Source organism: Mauremys mutica, chromosome 11 (genome assembly GCF_020497125.1).
Source record: "Mauremys mutica isolate MM-2020 ecotype Southern chromosome 11, ASM2049712v1, whole genome shotgun sequence".
NCBI lineage: Eukaryota > Metazoa > Chordata > Testudines > Geoemydidae > Mauremys > Mauremys mutica.
In genome coordinates, this window is record NC_059082.1 from 35,874,612 (window position 1) to 35,898,421 (window position 23,810).

General features: G+C 39.2%; 1 protein-coding gene across 2 annotated transcripts in view; it reads right to left on the reverse strand.

The window, feature by feature from the left end:
* The window catches only part of SCAPER (S-phase cyclin A associated protein in the ER), a 340,257-nt gene that overhangs the window by 215,102 nt on the left and 101,345 nt on the right, over positions 1 to 23,810 (reverse strand). For both annotated transcript variants that reach the window (XM_044979453.1, XM_044979452.1), the window contains exons 16-20: positions 20,752 to 20,907; positions 18,079 to 18,221; positions 9,184 to 9,265; positions 7,389 to 7,541; positions 4,557 to 4,664 (exon numbers count right to left, since the gene is read on the reverse strand). In XM_044979453.1, the coding sequence (XP_044835388.1) occupies positions 4,557 to 4,664; positions 7,389 to 7,541; positions 9,184 to 9,265; positions 18,079 to 18,221; positions 20,752 to 20,907 (642 nt within the window). The remainder of the gene's footprint in view (positions 1 to 4,556; positions 4,665 to 7,388; positions 7,542 to 9,183; positions 9,266 to 18,078; positions 18,222 to 20,751; positions 20,908 to 23,810) is intronic.

The following is a 23,810-nucleotide window of genomic DNA, read 5'->3' on the forward strand; positions in this document are numbered from 1 at the left end:
AAGAGCTCAAAGAAGAACTTGATTGTTCAGTAACAACAGACATCATTAGAAAAGCACAAGAGCTTACAGAATGGATGCACTCACTAGTAATAGTAGAAAAAAAGGATAGAACACTGCGATTATGCCTAGATACTAAGGAGTTTAAGAAATATATCAAAAGGGAGCACTTTCAGTTACCTATCAAGGAAAACATTTTGGCAGATATGGCTGGTGCAAAGTATTTTATTACTTTAGATGCACCATCTGGATTCTGGCAGATTCCCTTAGATGAAAGGATCTCCAAATTATGCACTTTTATTATACCATATGGAAGATATTGCTTTCTTTGATTACTGTTTGGTCTAAAATCTGCTCCAGAAGCCTTTCATAAAACTATGTATAAAACTTGAGGGAACTGAAGGCACAAAAGTATATATACACATGACATTCTCATCTGGGGCAGTACAATAGAGAAACATCATTACAGGTTAAAAAGATCATTGGACAGGATTAGAACAGTAAGCCTGAAGCTAAATAAACAAAAATGTAAATTCAGGCTCAGAGAAATTACCTATTTAAGAGAAAGGCTAACTGAACAAGGGGTATGTATTGATCCTAGCAGAATTCAAGCTATAACAAATATGCAACACCCAGAAAATAAGGAGGGAGTACAGAGGTTCATAGGAATGGTTAATTTTGTTGGGGACGTCACTGAGGCCCATTTGCCAGTGGACACCACTTCCCACAGCTCCTATTGGCCGGGAATAGAGAACCGCAGCCACTGGGAGCTGCAGGGGGCAGTGCCTGCGGACGGTCAACATTAGCAAAATGTCTCGCGGCCCGCAATCACATTACCCTGATGGGCCGCATGCGGCCTGCAGGTTGCCCACCATTGCTCTAGTGAATTCATGTCTTTCAAGATATGTCTGCACATTTATCACTATGTCGCTCAGGGGTGTGAAAAAGATGCCCCCCTGAGCGACGTAAGTTACAGCAACAGAAACGCCAGTGTGCACAGTGCTATGTTGGCGGGAGAGCGTCTCCCACCAAAATAGCTACTACCACTTGCTGGGGGTGGTTTAATTATGTCCACAGGAGAGCTCTCTCCCATCGTCATAGAGTGACTACATGGGAGCTCTTACAGAAGCACAGCAGTACTGGTACAGCTGTGCCACTGTAAGCTCTCTATTGCAGACAAGGCCTCAGTCTTGGGCAATAGAGCAGACGCCCTCACATGGTTCCTTTTTCTAGAAGAGCTATGCTATTAAATGCTGTGATTGGTGTATAACATTCAGACAAAGGAAAAATCTATTTTACTTTTCTTTCCTCATGTTTTAAAGGCAGGCAGTGGCCCAGCAGCTAAAAGGTAGAACTACCATTGTTCAGTCAGCAGGGAGAAGCATACAAGATCATTAGGTACCTGTGACTGTCAGTGTACACACTGATGGATCCAAGAATGGTAATCTATGTGCTTGCTTGTGAGTTTGCTGGGAACTTTCACAGCTCACAGTTCTAAGACTCTGGACCCAGGAGGAAGCCCGCCACTGAGGTAATTAGGCTACACCTACTGCCCAATAATCAATTTCATCCAAACAGGAAGTGAAAACACTCCCATTATAATAGCCATCTTAAAATTACAGAAAATACAGACTTAGAGAACCCTCAACCTGTGATTAGGGAAATAGGTGAGTTGCAATCCACCAAGATGTATTTCTCCAGAGAATCCTTTCTCTGTAATTACAATGATCCCTTCTCCAAAGATAGCCATATCGGTGGGTTGCAGCTCTTGGAAACTTATACATTTCCCTGCCAAAAAAAAAAAAAATGAGAAAAACCTGCTACAGGTTGTGAAAAACAAAATACAAAGAAAATACCTTAATTAATAAAAATATCAACAAATATATATTTATGTATGTGCTTGCAGATATGCACACATAAAATGCCTCCCTAAATGCCACAGCTGGCAAAATAAATAGACATTCTAAAACAAACAAACTCTATGGGGTGGAAAAATTTGGTGCACCTAGCTTGGAAACAGATTTTGTAACACTAAAATCAAATCTGAATCCGCTCTGGAGACCCAGATTAAGCAGTATTTCTTAGTAAATATGAGATGGGAACACCATGTGGCTGATTCACATATCCTCCAGATGGACACAGTTTAGAGGCTAGGTGTCAGAGTTGAACTGTTTCTCACAGAATGCACCTTGACATAACACTGTAGTTCCAGGTCTGCCATGCTGTGGCAGTGGGGATAAATCACACAACAATTTAGAATTGTTCTCTTGGAGACAGCATAGCTTTTTGAATTGCTGTAAAAAGAAAAAAAGTTGTTTCTCAATGCCTCCTTAAGAGACAGCGAAGTGCCAATTCTTTTAAAGTTGTTGTTAAAAAGCCATTACTTGATAAGGGCAATCTCTATAACTATTGTCCCATCTTGAATCCCTAATATCTGTGGAAAATCATCAAGAATGTTGTGGAAAAACAATTTAATACTGCTCCCTTCATGACTACCGACCAGGAGGTGCAGACAACACATTTGCAGACCCTAGCAGGAACTAACAGGTTTGCACTTAAGTGGTTTTGCCCTGTCTTTCTACAAACTATGTTGATGATACTCAACCCAGAAAAGACTAAAGTGAATTTTACAAGATGAGGGAATTAAGCAGAGGAATCAGTGGAAATTATACCAGCTTTCCAGATTGCAAAGAAGAGTCCATGGCTTGTTTCTCGTATTCATAGCCTATGGATTTTGCTGGGTTCCTGGCAGCTGCTGGAGTCACAGATATCAACAATTGTCAAGTGTGCTTATCATGTGTATTTGGGAAGGAGGTTATGTCTTTTTCTTTTGGATGCAGTTTCACCACATTATCTATGCCTTTGTCACTTCAAAGTTAGATTAGTGCAATGGGGCTATCCTTTCATTTTTGCAGTGGGGCTATCCTTCCAATTGTTTGGAAACTACAGCTAGCATAGAAATGGCCAGCCTACTTGTTTAATGTGTGCTCAAGCAAAGACCACATTATGCTGTGTCCTGAGATCTGTACTGGTTCCTGATTGTTTCCCAAGTGAAGTTTAAGGCATTAGTTTTCATTTTTAGAGCCTTAAATAGTTTGGGGTCAGCTGTTTGCAAGACTATGTCTCTCCTTTTGTATCAGCATGATAGTTGAGGTCATCTGAGGCACTCATGCCAACAGATTCCTCCTCATAAATGGAGAGGGCTGACAGCAAGTCATTCTAGATGAAGATGGCTTTGGATTTCACTTCCTTTGTCGATGTCTCAGAGCCTGGATTTGATACCTCACAGGAGAGTTGTGAGGATAAATACACTGAAGATTGTGAGGTGCTCATATACTACGGTGATGAAGGCCATATAAGTACAACAGACAGAAGGATCGACCAACCTACTTTCAGGACATGCTGCAAGATCCACCTGTTTTTCCAGGTGATTCCGGGTGAGAGGGGGAGATGGGAAGGGACATAACTGCAGGATAGCTAGGAGGCTGACTGAAAAGGAGACTAGGCTGGGGACAAGAATACACACTAGTTTGGGATGGGGACCTAGGTTTTCCTGTATAGTCAGCATGTGTGTGGTGTGTATTGTTGCTGTTTTACTTGTTAAGATGTAGAGGCCCTGTCTGTGTCCTGTTTTGCAGTTATACCAAAATTGGGTGTTATAGTAAAAAATAAAAAATGTGGTGTGAGTAGAGTTTAGAGAGGTGCAGAAGAAATATAGAGAAGAAAGAGCGTACTCCTCAAACACAACACAATGACCACAAACCTCAGCACCTGCAGAACAAAAGACCAGACTCACTTGACATTGATTTATTATAATAAATAAATAACCTTTGTGAACAGACGGAAAGAAGGACAGAAAAATTATACAGTAAAACCTGCCTTAGAGACCACCTCTGAAGAGAGATCACCTGTCACGAGCGACTACTTGCAGAGGCCATGGAACACCACAGCTCTCTAGTGTGCAAACCTTTGAAGAGAGACCACCTCTTACAAGCAACCACTTTTGCTAACTCCCATGAGCAGTTGCTCTTGGCAGGTTTTACTGTATATAAAAGACACTAGTAAAGCACTCATATACCACATTGATAAGTACGGGATAGGTTAGATCAGTGGTTTTCAACTTTTTCATTTGCGGACCCCTAAAAAATTATTGAGGTGTGGACCTCTTTGGAAATCTTAGAAATAGACTGAGGACCCCTAGAGTCCGCAGACCATAGGATGAAAACCACTGGGTTAGATTGATAGAAGAAAATACCTTATTAGAAAACAGTCAATTTATATACATTGTATCATTTTCTATAGGAAATCTATTTATATGACACTCACTGGAATAACTGTATTTGAATGTTCCATTTTTTTCTTTCTTTCTTTTTCTTTTACATTCCATATTTTAAAAAGTCAGCATTACTATCAATAGTACATCTTATTTTTGATACCTGACTTTTTATGTTCTTAGTTCTGTGAGAATTTTCAGATCTGTCTTAAAATATTACATTTCAGATGACACTGTAAACCAGAAGAATATTTATATTAATATTAAAATCTTTTACAAAACATACCACTTCTTCATCTGAAAGCTCTCGTCCTTGGATGCTACTATTTTCTCTCACTGCTTGTTGGTGTTTTTTCCCCTTAATGTGGCTAAAAAGATACACCTCTGAGGAAATCTGGAATGAGAATAAATGATGATTAGGGCCCTACCAAATTCACAGTCCATTTTTGTAAATTTCAGGGTCATAGCGTTTTAAAAATCTTGAATTTCACGGTTTCAGATATTTAAATCTTAAATGTCATGGTATTGTAACAAAACATGAACATGTATTTAAAAAATGGCAAAATATAAACATGTAAAAGCCCTTAAGACAGAGGTTCTCAAACTGTGGTTGGCAAGCTCCATTCAGGTTGTCCGCGGATAGTTCTCTCTAAGGCGCACACCTGGGCGGCTGCACACGAGAGAATGAAGGGCCACCCACCTAATTAGTGGAGCCACGCAGGGGGTAGATGTGCAGGGGGTAGGTTGGAGGGGGCAGTGGGGAGAGAAGAGGGAGTGGGAGGAATTTAGGATGTACAGAGCTGTGGCGGCCAGAGCAAGAGGTGACTTTCCCCAGCTCCAGGGCTGCGGCTGCCGGGGAGAGACTGCCATCCTTCCCAGCCTCAGCTCTGTGGCTGCTGTGGTGGGGGAAATACCCCTCTCCTTCCCAGCCCCAGCTCGGGGCCTGTCGCAGCAGGGAGAGAGGGCACATCCATTGCATTAGAAAGGTAAGACTACTGATATTAAAATATGAGTTGTGTGCTTTTATTTGTAGAACAAAAGAACGTTAATGATTAAGGTTTTATTTATATAGTGTTTTTTTATCCAAACCACTTTACAGTAGTTAGCTAACAATACAAACAACATTTGGAAAGATCATTAATCGGTCTGCCAAGACCTTCAGCAATTTTTAAGTGGCCCGTGAAAAAAAAGGGTTTGAGAGACACTGCCTTAACACTCAGCGTTTCTCAAACTGGGGGTCCTGACCCAAAGGGGAGTCACAAAGCTATTGTAGGTGGGGGTTACAGTATTGCCACCCTTACTTCTGCACTGCTTTCTAGTGTTCTAGTGGAGACTGGCATAGTGGAGGACCCCAAGTTGTTTATTCTTGCTCTAAGCAAGTTTATTCCAAAAAATGGTGTAAATGCCTGTACACCATTTGAAATAATTCTGTGTTTAGACATGAGGTATGATACAAATGTTCTAGGGACAGCACAAGAGGGTGACAACACCAACTTTGTCTGGTGCAGAGGAGGCCTAGAAATACAAACTGGAATTCAGCTAATAAGTTAAGAGCAATGCTCATGTTTAGCCCACATATGAATCACAGATATTTCACTCTACTAAGCAGTAGCAAGATCCAAGGTACTGGGAGTAAGAACTGCGTGTCTCTCTCTGATACGTAAACCAGCGCAGGGCATCCAGCCACTGAACTATTTCTGTGCTTACAGTGTTGTTGTAGCCAGCACTGAAGTCGGTCTCAGGATATTAGAGAGACAAGGTGGGTGAAGTAATATCTTTTATCAGACCAATTTCTTTTGGTGAGAGAGACATGCTTTTGAGCTACATAGAGCTGTTGACCTGAAGAAGAACTCTGAGTAGGTTGAAAGTGTGTCTTTTTCACCAACAGAAGTTGGTCCAATAAAATATATTACCTCTCCCACATTGTCTCTGGGTTATAGTCCACAGAAACTATGCAAGCCTCCCTGGTAACATACATGCAGAGACTACTCCATAGCCATGTGTACAATCATGAACACCTGTTTACTTTGTCAGAAAGAAGGGTTCTTGTAAATGTCAATACCATACCTCTTAATCTTCAAGCTTGCCATTAAATGACACAAGCAATCAATATTGGCAAATAATTAAAATATGGAACATCTATGTTTCATTTTATGTTGTACCATAATTGACTCATTATAATGGTTTTAACTATAAAACCTGTTTTAAGGGTATTTTCTCACTACTTGAATAAAATAAACCAATTTTAAACAAAAACCTGGAAACACAAATTCCATCGTATGCAATCAGAACAAGACCTATGTGTATTGTCAGCAGGGTTTGAACTCTGGACCATGAAATCTCCAGCATAGACCTCAACACCTTGAACTGTTATCCTATATTTAGATCTACCAGTAGAGAGGGACTTGATATACACTTTGCCAGCAAGTTGCACAATTATCTGTTAGACAACAGCAAAATGATGGAGATCAAGAATCTTGGTTTCTATTCAGGTTCTGGGAAGGGAGTGGCTAGAATAGTGGTTGTTTAGAGATAGGATAGCTGAGCACATAGATCTGGCACATTCATTCTGACAGGCAGTGTGGCTAAGTGGACAAGACTTGGGTCTATGATATGATAAAAACTGTTTTTTTATTCTCAGCTCTCCCTGAAGTGACCTTATGAAATCTTTCAGTGAACTTATTTATAAAATGAAGAAATGATGCTTGATTGACTTCTTGGGTAGGTTATGAAGCCCTTGCTCAATGATAAGGAGTCTATAGTAGACAGAAAAATAAACAGCAATCAGTACAGGGGAGACCAGACCTCCTAGCTCCAGCTCAGTGAACGGTGCCCTAGGCTACATGATTCTCTCTCCCTGTTTCTGAGACACTGCCTGACTTGGCAGTGCAATGGAACAGCAACCTAATGCAACTGCAATGCTGAAGATCTCACAAAATCTGCTACATTTCAGAACTCTGATCATTACTCTGTTCACAAAAGCGAGGAAGCAGGGGGAGAATAGTGGGGCAGTACTCCATTTACAATACATTCATGCCTGCAAACCACAACAAAACTGGTAGATCGAAACCTTAGCTAGGCCCATTACTTTTGATAGCATTCCTTCAATCCAACTTACCAAAACATTGCATAATGAACACTGCTTTTTTCGTTCATATGGTGTAAGTTTAGGTGCATAATCAGTATTAGCATGTCTCCCACTGCTTAATTCAGCTGCCTTTTCTTTCCTCTGTTCAATTTGTTCCATGTGTCTCCGAATGCTTTCATCATGCTAAATAAAACAACAAATGGTAAAGAACATCAAATAAAAATAAACAGAAATGAATAATGTTCAGAAATACCAAGGTTTATTAAGTACTGTCTAGTTCTAGATGATGAAAAGTTAAATTGAAACTTATGTATAATACCTTCCAAAATGCCAAAAAGGATGCAACAGGCTGTATCACAACACACATTTTAAGTGTGTTACTCTTTATTGATATAATTTAAAATATTAACACTATACTGTTATTTATGTAGACTAGTATCACTTCAGCATCTTTTGTACATCTAGTCCGATGGTTTTCAGTTGCATTTGGTTTCTGAGCTCATGTTGTATTTCTTCCGCAGGAAGAACTCTGAGACAGAATCCAATCAGTTCAACTTCCAGTACCATACAGATATTACTGGTGTAATCGTGCTTGGTCTGATGAACTGAAAGCAACATGGCATCAATTAAAAAGGTATAAATGATTTATTATTAATATTTAGATTGTAATAGGGATTACAGTCTTTAGACCCTTTCAAACAATGCTTTGTTTATCAACCCCAACAAGGATGGCACAAAATCTATATATTACCTAATACTAGAAATTAGCTTATAAACATCAACTGTCTGAGAAAGAATGGCATTTCACAATAGGAGCATGTGTAGCAAGAGTGCTTCTTAATTAGTGGGATCAACAGTAGAGAATACTTCGAGATGGAAGAACAGTCTGTTTTTTAAAATTATATGACTGTATAGATCTACTGCAATGGACCCCAGATCCTGATGGAGACTACTAGGTACTCCTATCATGTTATTACTACTACTAATATTCTGTGACTTTGATAAAGGTTTTATTTTCTCAGTTCACCAGAACTTGAAAAATAGCACTTAGTACTTTGGAAATCTTTATGCCTCTCAAAATAGAACAGATATATGTTCAAACTTCTTATCATTTGGTCTTTGGTTCTTCATAAGGTAGGAGTTTCACAAGCTGTGTTGCAATACTGCAGCACCCTACTTAACATTCCCAGTTCTACAACTGACTCCACATGACTGGATCCTTGTGCTTCTGCACAGATCCAGTGAAACTGACAGAGCTCTGAGTGGATCTAGTTGCAGTACTGGGACCATATTCTATGCAGTGAAGAGGAGGGAACATGCCATACTTCCATTACTGATACTTGAGAAGACTCATAAAATGGCATAATTTCCCACATCCTTTTCTATGTAACACTGGTTTGTAGACTGTTTTCACCAAACTGTACATATCAGTTTTAATTTTTTTTTTAACCAAGACTTTTATTTTTGCCAGAATTTCATTTTAATAGTACGATTAGAAATTCAAAATTATTTTGACTTTCTTCAAAAGTACAAAATCATTTAGACCTAACATTGATCCCACACTTGGTTTACACTAATTAATTCCATTGACTTCTATGGTATTATTTCTGATTTACAGTGTCAATGAGGGCAAAATCAGACCCATCTTCATAAGCCAGATGTCTAGATAAAACACCTGAACTACAGTAGCAAAATTCAGGGTATGATATGGCTCTACTGTAATGACTTTGCTAAATAAAATGTACTTAAAGAAAATAATGTTGTGGAAATTCTATTTTAAATAGAAATGTATTTTCAGTTAGAAAGACTATTACTCCCTTTATACCTTCAGCTGAATCTTTTTCTGTAGCTCCTCCATTGCTTCTTGTTGAGCTGCAGTGAGAGCTGCCAGCCTCTCCTCTCGATCTCTACCAAAGGAGAACATGTATTATAGCAGAAGTGGTAAAGGTATGAAGTATACATTTATAGTTATAATATATATTTGAGATGGGGAAAGAAAACCAGAGAAGGCGTTAACTGCCATTTAAGATAAAAGTAGCTCAGGAGGGAGATAAAAGTAGTTCAGCAGAAACTAGATTAATTACTGAAGATAATAGATGCATTTAATCTTGATGGTCTCATAACAGCAGACACCACTCCAGTCCAATTCAGAGCAGGTATAGATGACACGGTGGTAAAAAACACTAATGAATGTGATGTCCTGTCTACACTAGCACTTCCACTGTTGCCAGCCCTTGTGAAGCGACAACAGGGAGTAATACATTAGTGACTTTCCCCAAAACGTGTAGTGCAGACAAGGCCAATCACAGAGTCACACAATAGTTGGGGGAAATGCTTGAGATAGAAAATGATGATGGCTAAAGGTCTGATCACAGCAGCTTTCTGAAGTTCTACAAATTACGCTTTACTGCTGTTTTTGCTGTTTTGTATATACTCTTGATCAAAGCAATAAGAAGTATGTGCATATTGTAAATAAAGGAATTTACAAGACAACTGCTAGCCAGAGGACTGAACTTACTAGCCATATATTGACATGCAGGATGCATGAAAGACCCACAAGCAAGTCTCATGTGCAAAGCCCTGGTGAACCTACCTTCCCCACTGAGAAGAAATAAAAGGTGCTGTCTCTAAACCCTACTAGGTGGCCCCATCTTTAGTCTCAGTCTCTGGCTAGTGAGTGTTGATGCATTTGAAGTCACTTTTGCTTCCATCTGGCTGCAAGAAGGCAATGCTTACTGATGCGAAGGAGAGAAAGGTTTCTTCTACTCTACATCTCCTCTGCTTTTTTTCTTTTTGTCCTGCAGTCCCGTGAATATTCCAGTGCTTTTCTCTGGTACTGATGATTGTAAAAACTATCAGCAACACTGTAAAAGTGACATGATTCTCAACAGTTTCACTGCTCCCTGCAGGGTTCTGAATAGTTAAGTGAAATTGTCCAATCTTAAGTTCACTCTGCTGCTGCTTCTTTGGAAAGCCAAGAGCAAGAGCACAGGCACTTGAGCTAACAATCAAGAAGACAGTGCCTCATCAGTTCATATTTGGAAAATTATCTTTGAAACCATAAGTATTAGAAACTTTGTTCTTTTAGAACAAAGCTTAAATTCTGCAGAAATTAATTATTAAGGTCACACATTCAGCAGGGCAAATTTCCCACTTGCCAATAGCAAGTCAGAAAATGGAATTTTCAAATCCTAATTATAAATTAGAATACAGTTGGCTGCTGTTACTGTTTGTATAAAGAGAAGCAGCCTGGGTAGGGGGCCAAAAGAGGTCATGGAAGCACAATGCATGCAGCTTTGGCTATGCTCAGCAATGAAGGCACTTAAATCCATTATGCATCTAATACATTGATACACACAATACAAAACCTATGAAATCAATTCTAGTAACTGTATATTTCATGTACTTGAACCAAGGACCTAGGCACAACTACAGCTAACTGAGGGATGCTACACAGAATAGAAATAAAACAAAAGGTCCAAGGATGTCCAAACTGGGTTGAAGGAAATATGTTGCACACCAAGAGGTGAGCATTTGGTTTCTGGACTTATCCCCTTTCTTATAGGTTGAACCCAAATGTGTCCATAAAAATTTCAAAGCTCACTCTTGCCCTGCTGAGTAGCAGGACAAAGTGAAATGCCCTAGAGATGGTGGAGAGAGACAAGGTGGGTGAGGTGATATCCTTTATTGGACCAACTTCTGCTGGTGAGAGAGACAAGCTTTCGACCTACACAGAACTCTTCTTCAGGTCTGGGAAAGGTACTCAGAGTGTCACAACTAAATACAAGATGGAATAGATTGTTTAGCGTAAGTAGTTAACACACAGCCTTAGGACTTGTCTACACTTGAAATACTACAGCAGCATGGCTGCAGTTGCCCCACTGTAGCATTTCAAGTGCAGACACTGCCTATGCTGACAGGAGGGGCTCCCAGGCTCATCTTTTCAAAGTGTTGTTCAGGTTTTCTTTGAGGATGAGGACTGAGAGATCAATTACAGAGTGATTGCTTTGTGAAAAGTGTTCACCCACAAGTAATATGGTATTTTTGTCTTTTATCATTTTTGTGAGAATCCAACTGAGAGCATATTGATTGTATTGTTTTACCCACATAGTTTTTATTGGGGGATTTAGTGCACTGGATGAGGTACACCACATGTTGTGATAGGCGTGTGTAGGACCCATGTATCCTGAAAGGTGTATTGTGGAGGGTGTTGATCATCGTAACAATGGAGATATGGCTGCAGGTTTTGCATCTGTTGTTCTAGCAAGGTCTGGTACCACTTTGAGTTGGTATGTTCTCGTCTGCGTGGAGTTTGCTTCTGATGGAGAGGTTGGAGATTGTTTGAAGGCCAGAAGAGGAGGTTCAGGAAAGATTTCTTTCGCAATGTGGCCCCATCAAGTGTGGGTAGCAATTGTCTGATGATGCCCCACATGGGTTCCAGTGTGGGGTGGTAGATGACATCTAGATGTGTACAGTTGGAGAGGGAAGCCATACAGGAAACACAGACTGAACAGAGATACTGGATTTATGGCTTATTACAACAACCACTGCCCCAAAGTTCCCGCCCCCTTTTCTCCCTATGACAGAAGGGTTGTTAATAGGCCACTTCATCTTGGTTTCTTGAAATGTGTGTTAACTATTTACGCTAAACAATCTGCTCCATCTTCTATTTAACTATGACACTGAGTACATTTCCTAGACCTGAAGAAGAGTGCTATGTAAGCTCAAATCCTTGTCTCTCTCTCCAACAGAAGTTAATAAAAGATATTACTTCATCCACCTTGTCTCTCTGATATCCTGGGACAAACATGGCTACACCACTGCATATAATATATTCTATGAGAGCATTCAAGGTGAAATGACCTGTTAGCTGCTGGAGCAGCCCTGGAGAACTTGAATCTCCTCTGAAGTTCAGTGCTTTGAAGGACTTGTAAGACTCTCAGCAAAATAGTCAGTCATTCCAAAAAGGTCATGGCAAACCTTCTTATGTAAACAATTTTGAATTATTGAAAGGGTAATTGATTTTAGTTGGTCTTCCTAGATCTTGACAGCTCAGAGTGTTACTTAAAGAAATATCACACTCAAAGCTAACAAGATCTACCCCAATCAGACAATATAGTGATCATGGTCATCTGAAACCAACATCTTCCTGCTGTTTTGGGGGCATTCCTGTTTTTGAATGTGCCTGCCATACTCTCTAATGAGAAAAATTAAACAACAGATATTCTGAAATAAAAATAATTTGAACAGCAAAAGTAGAAAGGGAAAAATATTAAAGAAAAATGAAAAGTAAAATATTAAGAAGTATTTTACTGAATAAGCTAGTTCTGGTGAAGGCTTGCATAAACCCAAATTTAAAAAATAAAAAAGCACAGAAAATATAGAAATACAGGCAGGGAGAACAAGGCTCACAGTGAATACTAGGCACAATCGTTCTTTCAGAAAATGTAAGTGAACTCCTCCAATTGCCATGGGGGGGGGAAAGGATATGACGATGAGACAAATTATGTATTTTATGTACTATCTCCCCTGAGGTAAACAAGCAACATCTGCACTTTAGTCTTTTAGAACATCTTGATTTTGGCTTTAAAGAACTCCTGACTCACACTACACAACCAAAGAACACAATGTCCAAAATGGATTATGCAACAGAACTTATTTTAGAGAACATATTTGTTTTCTTCCTCTATGTGACATCAAAATTAAGACAAAGATAACACTATGGCTTTTGAATCGATATTTTAATGTAGATAAAAATTCCTAAGACTCAATCCCCTTACGTACAAAACATAAATATTACTCCTTGCATAGCTTATTGGTCCATATGTAAAACATATTTGTATATCATTATGCTCAGCAATACAGTTGTACGATTACTATTGATAGAAGTGGAATTTTTCATATTATGGATGTAATCTCTTTGGAATATAAAATGCTCAGAAATTGCATCTAAAGCGTTACTGAGAATCAAGCTAATGAACCATGAGAGCACAGGGTCTCTTAATAGGCACTTTTACATACAGTACCCCTTTCATAAGAAGGCTTTAATCACCACCAGATGCACAAAATGAGTGGATTTTGAAGAAAAGTTAAGTAGATATTCCAAAATGACCCATTCCATTCTGTTTTAAGTCTTTTAGTACAAGATTCAAGTATTTCTAGCAGCAAAATAATGAGCCACATCCTTGGGTCCCACTGAGCTATACCAGAATCCAAGAGGGAGGGTGACAAAGTCAAACTAACTCCCCTGAACCATGGCAGCAGGACTCATGTTTGGACTGATTTATGTTAGAGAAACCTTTGGGCTACTCTAACATATGCCAGGTGCAGTGCCCCCTAAAGGCCATTCTACCAGTCCAAATCACCGGATTGCAAAACGCTGTGGCCACACCTCTTCCTATCCCAAGGGAGGAGAACCAGGAATGGATGGCATAGAGTTGGTATGCTGGCTCTATGCCACCAGAGAATTCCTCTAAGTAAAGGTTCCTCTATTTACCAGCAGCTCTTTTAGGGCAGTTTTCTGCCCACTTTCTACCATGGAAATGGGCAAAGGGGACAGAATAGGATTTGACCCTCTGTATTTTCTCTAGCTTAAAATACCCCTTTTGAATAGCACGCAGTTAATAAAGCCTGGAGCCACACACTGAACTAATGAGGATAAAACAAAATATTAAATAGCTACTCAGCCAGTGTGCATCACCCATCTGATGCACAGAATGAGGACAGGCTCCTGTGAAAAAATAGTATGTAATTAAAAGACTGTATCATAAGGCACAGTGGGGTCAAATTCAAGTTGTACAGGCAACCTTAAGTCTAGGATTTCCTAACTTTTGAGTACTTGACTTTGCAACGTTAACACTCTTTTAATAATTTTTTTGATATAATTTCTAACTTTTTAAAAAAACAAACTGATTGATAAAAAAAATTCTTGTTGGATTTGGGTGGAATCATAGCTTCACAGCATAGACCTCTGCCACTTGAACTAATGGAGTAATGGCTAGCAGTAGTAGGCTGTCATCCCCTATGTGGACCAGCCACTGGAGGGGGAGGAGATGCACACACAGGTATTTGCTGACAGCAGAAAAAAGCAGAGGCTTGGGATCTTGAATTCCATTCCAGGTTCAGTAGGGAAGTGTGGTATAGCAATCAAAGATGCTTCTGCCTCTGTCTCTCTATGCTGACAGGAGAGAGCTCTCCCGTTGGCATAATAAAACCACCTCTGCAGGAGTCAGTAGCCATGTCAGTGGAAGAAGCTCTCCCACCAACATAGCGCTTAGGTTGATGCATCTTATGTCGCTTATTCACAACCCTGAGGGATATACTGTTATACTGACATAAGTGGTAGTGTGTACAAGCGAGAGTATTAACTGCCCCTGAAATCATCCCTCAGTTCCTGACTATCTCTAAAATCCCAAAACACTTGTGAGGCTTTACCAAAAAAGACAGACAGTGATGCTGATTGACTGAGATGAAAATCTCATATCACTTTTGTTAGAAACTTGGGGTGAGGCCTAAGTACTGCCTAATCTTTATCGAATATGGTATACAGTTGGTTTGGCCATCAGAATCTGTTACTCCAAAAATGCTCATAACTAAAGTAGTGACCACTAGAAATGAGACTTTGTTGCTTTTTCTACCATCTGTCACTGAATCTACAAGCCCCTTCCCTAAGTCTGGCTAACATAAAACTCAAATATCAAGGATAATTAGTCTCCTGGGAAGGGAGAGACAAGTTCATAAGATCTTTTAAAAATGGTTTGAAGTAAGGATGGTAAAATATAAGAACATAAGAACTGCCATACTGGGTCAGACCAATGGTCCATCTACCCCAGTATTCTATCTCCCACTGTGGCCAGTACCAGCACTTAAGGAACAGCATACAGAACAGTGCAATTTTTGAGAGTTCCACACATCTTATCGTCCTGGCTTCTGGAAGCCAGAGGTTTGGGGCTGCCACTTGCATGGGGTTATTGCTGACCAGCTTGGCTAAAGCCTTTGATAGACCTGTCCTCCATGAACATATCTAGCTCTTTTTTAAACTTTATTATATTTCTGGCTGTCAGAACATCCCATGAGTTCCCCAGGCTGATTGTGCGTTACGTGAAAAATTACTTCCTCTTGTTTGTATTAAACCTGCTACCTGTTATTTCATCAGATGACGCCTGCTTTAGTTTTGTGGGAAAGGAATAACACTTCTATATTCACTTTTTCCACACAATTCAAGATTTTATAAATCTCTCAGACCCCCGCCTTAATTGTCAATTTTCTAAGCTAAACTGCCTACTCTTTTTAGTCTTTCTTCATACGGAAGCAATTCCATACCTTTGATCATCTTTGCTGCCTTTCTCTGAACGTTTTCCAGTTCTACTGTATCCTTTTTGAGATGGAGTGACCAGAACTGGATACTGTATTCAAGATGTGGGCACACCATGGATTTATACAGTGGCATTATGGCATTTTCTGTCTTATTTTCTATCCCCTTCCTAATAGTTCCTAACATTCTGTTAGCCTTTTTGACCACAGCTGTACACTGAGCTGTAGTTTTCAGAGAACTATCCATGAGACTCCAAGATCTCTTTCTGGGATGGTAAAAGCTAATTTAGACCCCCTCCTTAGATATGTGTATTTGAAATTATTTTTTCCGATGTGCACTACTTTGCATTTATCAATGTTGAATTTCATTGCTATTTTGTTGCCCAGGCACCCAGTTTAGTGAGATCCCCCTGTAACTCTTCGCAGTCAGCTTTGGACTTAATTATGTTGAATAGTTTTGTATCATCTGAACTCTTTGCCACTTCATTGTGCACTCCCTTTTCCAGATCATTAATGAATTTACTGAACAGCACAGGTCCCAGGACAGAACCATGAGGGACCCTGCTGGTTACCTCTCTCCATTGTGAAAACTATTTATTCTAATCCTTTGTTTCCTATCTTTTAACCAGTTACTGATCCAAGAGAGGACCTTCTCTGTTATCCCATGACTACTTAGTTTCCTTAAGAGCCTTTGGTGAGGAACCTTGTCAAAGGCTTACTGAAAATCCAAGTATGCTACACTCTTGTCCACATGCTTGTTGACACCCTCAAAGAATTCTAATGGATTGGTGAGGCACAACTTCCCTTTACAACAAACCGTGTGCATCTACATGTCTGATTATTCTGCTCTTTTGTAGTTTCTAACAATTTGCCCGGTACTGAAATTAGGCTTATCGGCCTGTAATTGCCAGGATTGCCTCAGGAGCTCTTTTTAAAAATCAGCATTACACTACATTGTGGTCCCTTACATAATAACATGGTGCACAGAAACAACAACTTGATGAATGAACACAGTTGTCAGGAATAGCTTTGATTACACCAGAGACAAGAAAAAAATCTAAATGAACTGAAAGCAGGATAAAGGATTTTAACTTAAGCAACCTTTTATAATCAGTTCTATCTAGCAGCATAGCACTTCCTGGACTCCCAAACAACTGTCTGGCTCTCCTCAGATAAGCATAAAACATTCTGTCCTAAAAATCTAACAGCCATGATGTCAGATAAAGAAGGGACTTGAAGTCTGGATACACTGAACTGTTGGGAAAGAAATCTTTAACACAACAGGAGAGTGAATGGACGATCTTTGGAAAGAGCAAGAATTTCTAAGGACCAGGACTGCCTTTCCTACAGTGGTGCAACATCACCCCGTCTCTGTTCTGCCTAATTTTCCTCAAGTCCTCTGGGAATTAAAGAAAATGAAGGAAACCACAAAGGGGTTCTTCCACCCAACCGCTATGACAGAGGCTTCATAGAGCTGGCTATACTGGCTCTGCGCAATCCAGGAAAGGCGCAAAGAGTCATGAGCAGATTGGATGATCTTGCTCTTAGTGTACATTATGTTTAACCATTTCATGGCATATTAGGTCTTTATATGATGTCAAATTAGATTAATTTATGTTCTTGGAAGATGTAGAAAAAATCAATACAAATTCAGAATGTTTTACTTGGATTAGAATATTCCTTAAAATGGCTTTTAAGACTTCAAGCTGTGAATATCGGAAAAGACGAAGTTTTTTTTTCTAAACCAATCATCTTCAATGAACTTCAGCTACAAAAAGAACATAGCATATATTTTACATATATGCTTTTGGAAAGGGGGTGGGGGGGCAGGACTGAGAACAAGATTCAGACAAAAAAATAAACACTAATAACTTAAGCAGAAGGTGATTTTAACAAAGAAAGTATTTTGTGTGCAATATAATGATGGACCTACATTCAATGGGTCAAAATTCATATATACATCCAACTCAAATTTGGCCCAAGAGAGAGAGAGAGCTGAACAGCTGAAATGGCTATTGTATTAAAAATCTCTTTGTGGACTTTTGATTATGGACAAACCATAAAAAATAGGAAAAAGGCAATTTTTTAAAAGGTCTTGTTAGTAATAAAAGTTTATGATACAGCAGATTTTAATACTATAATAAAATAATAATGTATGTAGTGTGCGCTGCAAATTTACACAGCACTTTTTCAACACAGAATAAGGACTCTGCCAGAAAGGACTTATAATTAATATGATTCACCTAATTTCTGTATCTGAAAACATTTATAAATGATATTTATTAATATTACTCTCCAAAAAATACCATAACCAAAGCCCAAGGTCTGCATTGTGATCTGTACAGGAGCACAAGTCTACTTGCATTGATCACCATGCAGAATAAGGGTCCAAGATAGTAAGAAGTACCTGGCCCTTTCCCGTGCTGCATCTTCCCGTGCTTTCTCTTTCTCCTGCCGCTGCTGTTCAATCCGAGCCTCTTGTTCTTTCCTCTTCATCAGCAGCTCTTCAACCCGGGCTTGGCGTTCTGCTTCCAGAGCTCTTTTACGCTCCTAATGATAGAAAAGTTATTTTCAGCTACTCACTTTTATTTACAAATTAACAATGGTATGAAATCATACTTTACCATCATTAAAGTCTCTAAAGACCAGATATGCACTGGACAGAAGCCTTGACGCCTGCACACAAAGATGCTCACAAATGTACACACATAACCACCTAAATAATAATTTGAATGTGCAATTGTATGCACTCCTATAGGCAGTAAATGGGTATACATTTTTGTTTGCACATGAAAGACTCTATTCACTCAATAACTGACTCAAAAAAGACTGACCAAGTAACAGTAACATTTGGGTATATTCTATACTTCTTAGAGGTTGAAGACTGTATGCTATAAAAACAAAATAGCCTCTCAAAGAACTCCAAAATCTTTTAGCATGATCCTAGAAGCATTTTGCATGGTAACTTAAGCACTGGATATGCAATCTTTACATCTATTAAGAGCGAACAACTTATCTATGGTTTTGATTTTACACTAATAAAAAGTCAGGAAATTCAAAGTCATAATGACAACAGAAGCCATAACTCAGCCCCCTTTCCACATTTGTAATATTTTGTGTTACTACATATGGTGTTAGTTTTAATGTCTTAATATACATGTGCAATGTGGCTGGGTTATGGTTACTGGGGGAACCATACATGATTATTCTAACTTGTCTGTGTATAAAATTTCAATAACATTGTGTGAATGCATTTAATTTCCTTCTTTTAAAGAAGGTAAACAAGAAAAGTAACTGCATGTTTGACTGTGATTGTACAATTAAATAAATGCACAAAAGTGCAAACTGCCATATGAAATATACAAAGTGCATCATGGGGCACTGCAGAAAAGACTGCAAGAATGCTGGACCTCCCCAACACAACTCTATAAGGGTATGTCTATGCTGCAATGTAAGCTCAGGCTCAGACTCAGACTGGAGCCCAAACCCCGCTTTAGCCTACACACAAATCTCTCAGACTCGGGCTTGGATCTAGGATCCTGGGACTATTTGGGGCTGGAGGGTTCAAGCCTGAGTCAATCTGGGACCCAGGGTTCGAGCCCTATTGCTTTGCAGAGTAGATGCAGCCCCATTGACGCAGGTCCTGGGAGTCCACCAAAAGTATCCCACAGTCCCATGGCCCAACTTCCTTTGTCCTCTCTATTCTGAGAATCTCCAGTTGACTCCAGGGAAACAGAAGCAGCCCCTTTTGGTGTAGTGCAGCAGCTCGGTAAGTTAGTGTTTAACCTTTTCATTGTCTTCTGAAACACTGAGCTGCAAACACACCATCAGACAGCCTTCTGTATTTGCAATGTGCTGTGCACAGAAATAGCACAGTAGGAGGCCGAGGGTTTTAGTCTTTAGTTAGGCAAAGGGATACGTGGACAGAAAAGAATGGTGGTGGCATGTGGGACTGTAAGACTGCTTGGAGGATTTCCTCTAGCTGGGACTGAGAGGGGCCTTCAGCCCCTGATGAGGGGCCCATCAGGGCAGGACTAGAGAAGTGGCAGGTACTCAAGGGAGCAAAAGCAGGCTGAGACCAAAGAAAAACAGGCTGCAGGCACAAAGGAGTGAATCATCCCTTGAAGATGAGGAGGAAAAGCTAAGGAGGTGATCATTAGGGACAAGTGTTCTTCATGGATTTAACCAGCCCAATGGGTCTCTTTCACAGGTGGTGAGCCAGCCAATCTTTGGGAACCCAGGGTTTTTTTGAGTGATCAGTCCAAGTTCTATCAAGGTAGAGGGGGGTAAGTATGTTTTCTGGTTCCTGTGTAGTTACCTTTGTCTCAGCATGACCCTCTAAGTTATCAGAGGTGAAACAGTGAGAGCTGTTTTTCCATAAAGAGACAGAATCTTACTCACCACTGACACCTATCAACGGCACAGGATTAAGTGAGCACTGAAGGAAGCGTGATTAAAGATTCACAGGTGAAAGATACTTGTGGTGATCTGAGGGATGTATATGGAAGAAGAGGGAGTTTACATAAGAGAAAAAGTTATGCTTTGGTTTGTAACATAGGAAGCAGTGCCAAACAGCGGATGTATGAGGCTAGAGAAATCTAGCATTCAAAGGGTGTAGTAAAAAATCTAGAATTCCAGGAACACACAAGCATTTCCTTTGTGTGTTTAAGTAGCCCTATAAAATTGGAATACTTAAATTAGTATTCATATGATGACTATTCAACTACAGTTTTTGCATTGAATATCTTCAGGTTTTCATCATAAAGCCCTCAGTATTGCTAAAACCTATCTGCTATTCCATTACAAGAAAACCATTAAATTCTTTAAAAAACTGAAGACATGAAGAGTCCCAACTATCCAGTATTTGTATAAACAGCCCTGTACAGTGTTTAACAATCACATTTTCCCTAGCTTCCTGAAGCATTATAAAGAAGCTATCTGTGGAATCTTGCTTTTTTGTAATTTAGTATAGGAGATAAATCAAAATTTTCATACATTATGTAATCATAACTAAGAGCAAATGTGCTGCTTTCATTTTATTTTTGCAACTATTTTTTTCACTTGAAAAGTTATATTATACCTGAACAGCTTCATCACGTGCTTGCTTTTCTTCCTGCCTCCGTTGGCGTTCTTCCTGTAATTCATTTAGTCTTTGTTCATATTCTTTTAGTTTGGACAACACATCATGACGTTTATTTTGGGCTTCTAAGGTGTTTATAAATGCAATTTCATTTACCTGCAATTAAACCAAAGCGTACAAGACATTTGAAGAGTTAAAGTAACATTCTCTGGTTAGTGGAGTCTATCCCAGGTACATCTCTAACTTTTGCGATAAGAGGTTTGCTGCACAGCGTATCCTTTCCCATATCCCTGGTTTTTCATCAAAGATTCTCATGTTTAGTCTCAATCTGATGCTATCCTTTGTTAAGGATTTGGATATACATGAGAAAAAATAGGCATATTTTAAAATAATTTACCTAGATTATCCTACATTCAAGAACTACTATAAACTAAACCCCTATTTTTTATAAGATCCTGATTTAAAAAGGTACTAAAGCACATGCCTACCTTTACTCACGAGTAGCTCCACTGAATTTAATGGGACTGTTAGCATATTTAAGTACTTTACTGAATATTTTTAATAATCTTTTTAAAATTAAATTTACTTTAGAATGTAATACCAACTAACAGTCTCTGGGTTGCAACCATCTCATATACTAACATAACATTTTAGGTTTGGGTTTTTTTTAAATAAAAACATAGGTCCCTATCCTGCAAGCATTTACTTGTGTTTCACTTGACACATGTGAGCAGTCCCACTGATTTCAATTTAAATGTTTGTAGGATTGGGTCTATATGATGCAATCCCTTATCTCACAGCTGCACCAACTAGGATTATTGTTAAAAGTCCACAGAGAGAAAGCATTACTTAGGCCCAGATCCTGAAACTGGATTTACATGGGTAGACCCTCCTCCCCACCTAGAACATCTAGAAGAGGCCGTAGGCATTTTGTTGGCCAGGGCAGAAAACATTTTTGGTACCCCATCCCTTCTAATCAGCTGAGCAAAGAAAGGCTGGTCAATCAGCAGAGCAAATAAATGAAGCGCTGCAGGGATGCAAGGATCAGACCGTCAATATCTAGCTGCAAGATCAGGCCTTAAATAGTTAAAACAAAGCACTGGGAGCCAAGAGACTTAGGTTCTGTTTCTTTCTCTGTCACAGACTTGCAAGTCATTTAACCTGTGTGCCTCAATTCTTCTATCTGCAAAATGGGGATAGGAATAGCTACCTCACAACAGTGTTATGAAGTTTAATTCACTGCCATTTGTAAAGCATTCAGATATTCTTAGCACAAAGACATTACAAAAATTATATGTATTCCTACTACAGAGTTGCACACATCAGTACATAAGTCAGCATAAGAAAAGAAGCATGAGGGTTGATATTCCTTACAATTTTTTTATCTCAGTGTAACTAAGGACAACATATTCAAATAAGTAAAGGATCAAATGCTTTGTTGCTTCTGTAGGCCGAGCCATACACTCAATGAGAGCAGCATGTTAAGCTGCAGTTTATAATAAGTGTAGGAAGCAGCAAGGAGTACTAGAGTGATTTCTCTGCTTAAAGCATGAAATGGGCACTCTGTGAGCCTTACTTTCCTGTCACGTCCACCAACAGAAATCAGATTTTTCTGATTTTCACCAAAACTAATAGGGTTCTGCCAACTGACACCCAGATGATTCCCTGAAATTTTGGATTTAATCAGATGCAGTGTTTGCAAGCAAGTTGAATTTAGGGCCTTGCTTTCCTCACACATTATTTGTTTAACAGGGTAGCCGAAGGAGTATAAACAAGCCATCAATAAATGGGATAAGCTATCAAGAAAAAGTTAAATTTAGGCATAATATCAGGAAAATCTTCCCAATAATGAAACGTATTGGACTGTGGAAATTTTCTCAGGGTAAGTTAGAGAAGCCACATAATTTGAGAAATTTAAAACAAGAATAGATAATGCACTAGCCCAGGGGTCGGCAACCTCTGGCATGCGACTCGCCAGGGTAAGCACCCTGGTGGGCCGGACCAGTTTGTTTACCTGCTGCCTTCGCAGGTTCGGCCGATTGCGGCTCCCACTGGCCGCGGTTCGCCGCTCTGGGCCTATGGGAGTGGTAGGAAGCCGTGGCCAGCACATCCCTCGGACTGTGCCACTTCCCGTAGCCCCCATTGGCCCGGAGCAGTGAACCGCGGCCAGTGGGAGCCGTGATCAACCGAACCTGCGGAGGCGGCAGGTAAACAAACTCGTCCGGCCCGCCAGGGTTATTACCCTGGTGAACTGTGTGCCAGAGGTTGCTGACCCTTGCACTAGCCAATACACTCACGTGAGTAAAGTTATGCATGTGCATTAGTGTTTGTAGGATCAGGGCCTATATGATTCATTCAGTCTTTTTCACCTTTTACTTTGAAAATTGTATGTATTTATAGATTTATTAAATTCTGATATTTACCTCAAAAAATGGAATGCTTTAAAAGTGGGTATATACATATTTGTAATTAAGGAAAATATATCAAGCTCAATAGTCTTTTTCTTTCATACCTTATGATCTATTTCATAAATCTATATTTACTATTTTATTGATCCACAGAAGAACAGTACATAACATTTTAATTCTAAAATTGCCATTGATAAATAACTCATGAAAAACTGATGCATAGGAGCCAATTTTGAAGTGCTTTTCAGATATTTTAATTTTTTACATTAAATATATGCAAAAATTTAAGCTTTGTATTCCCAGTGCTATACAATCATTATTTTATTTTAAATTATTTGAAATAAGTGTATTTTTTACCCTCTCTTCATACTCAAGAACTGCTGAAAAGATTTTGGTAAACCTTAATACATATATACACGTAATATTTGCATCACGGTGAATGTTTCAGAAAGGTATATGCAACTGAGAAAAGGTAAACTATTACTTAACCTTAAATAAAATATATTTCAGAAGGAAAGTTATTGAGGAAAAAAAAATCACAAAAATTATTAGCATTGACAAAACACATTAGGAAATACTGAATATAGAAGAGAGTACATTGTCATACACAACCTGTCTATTACATTTGTGTGAATCCATAAAAGGATCATG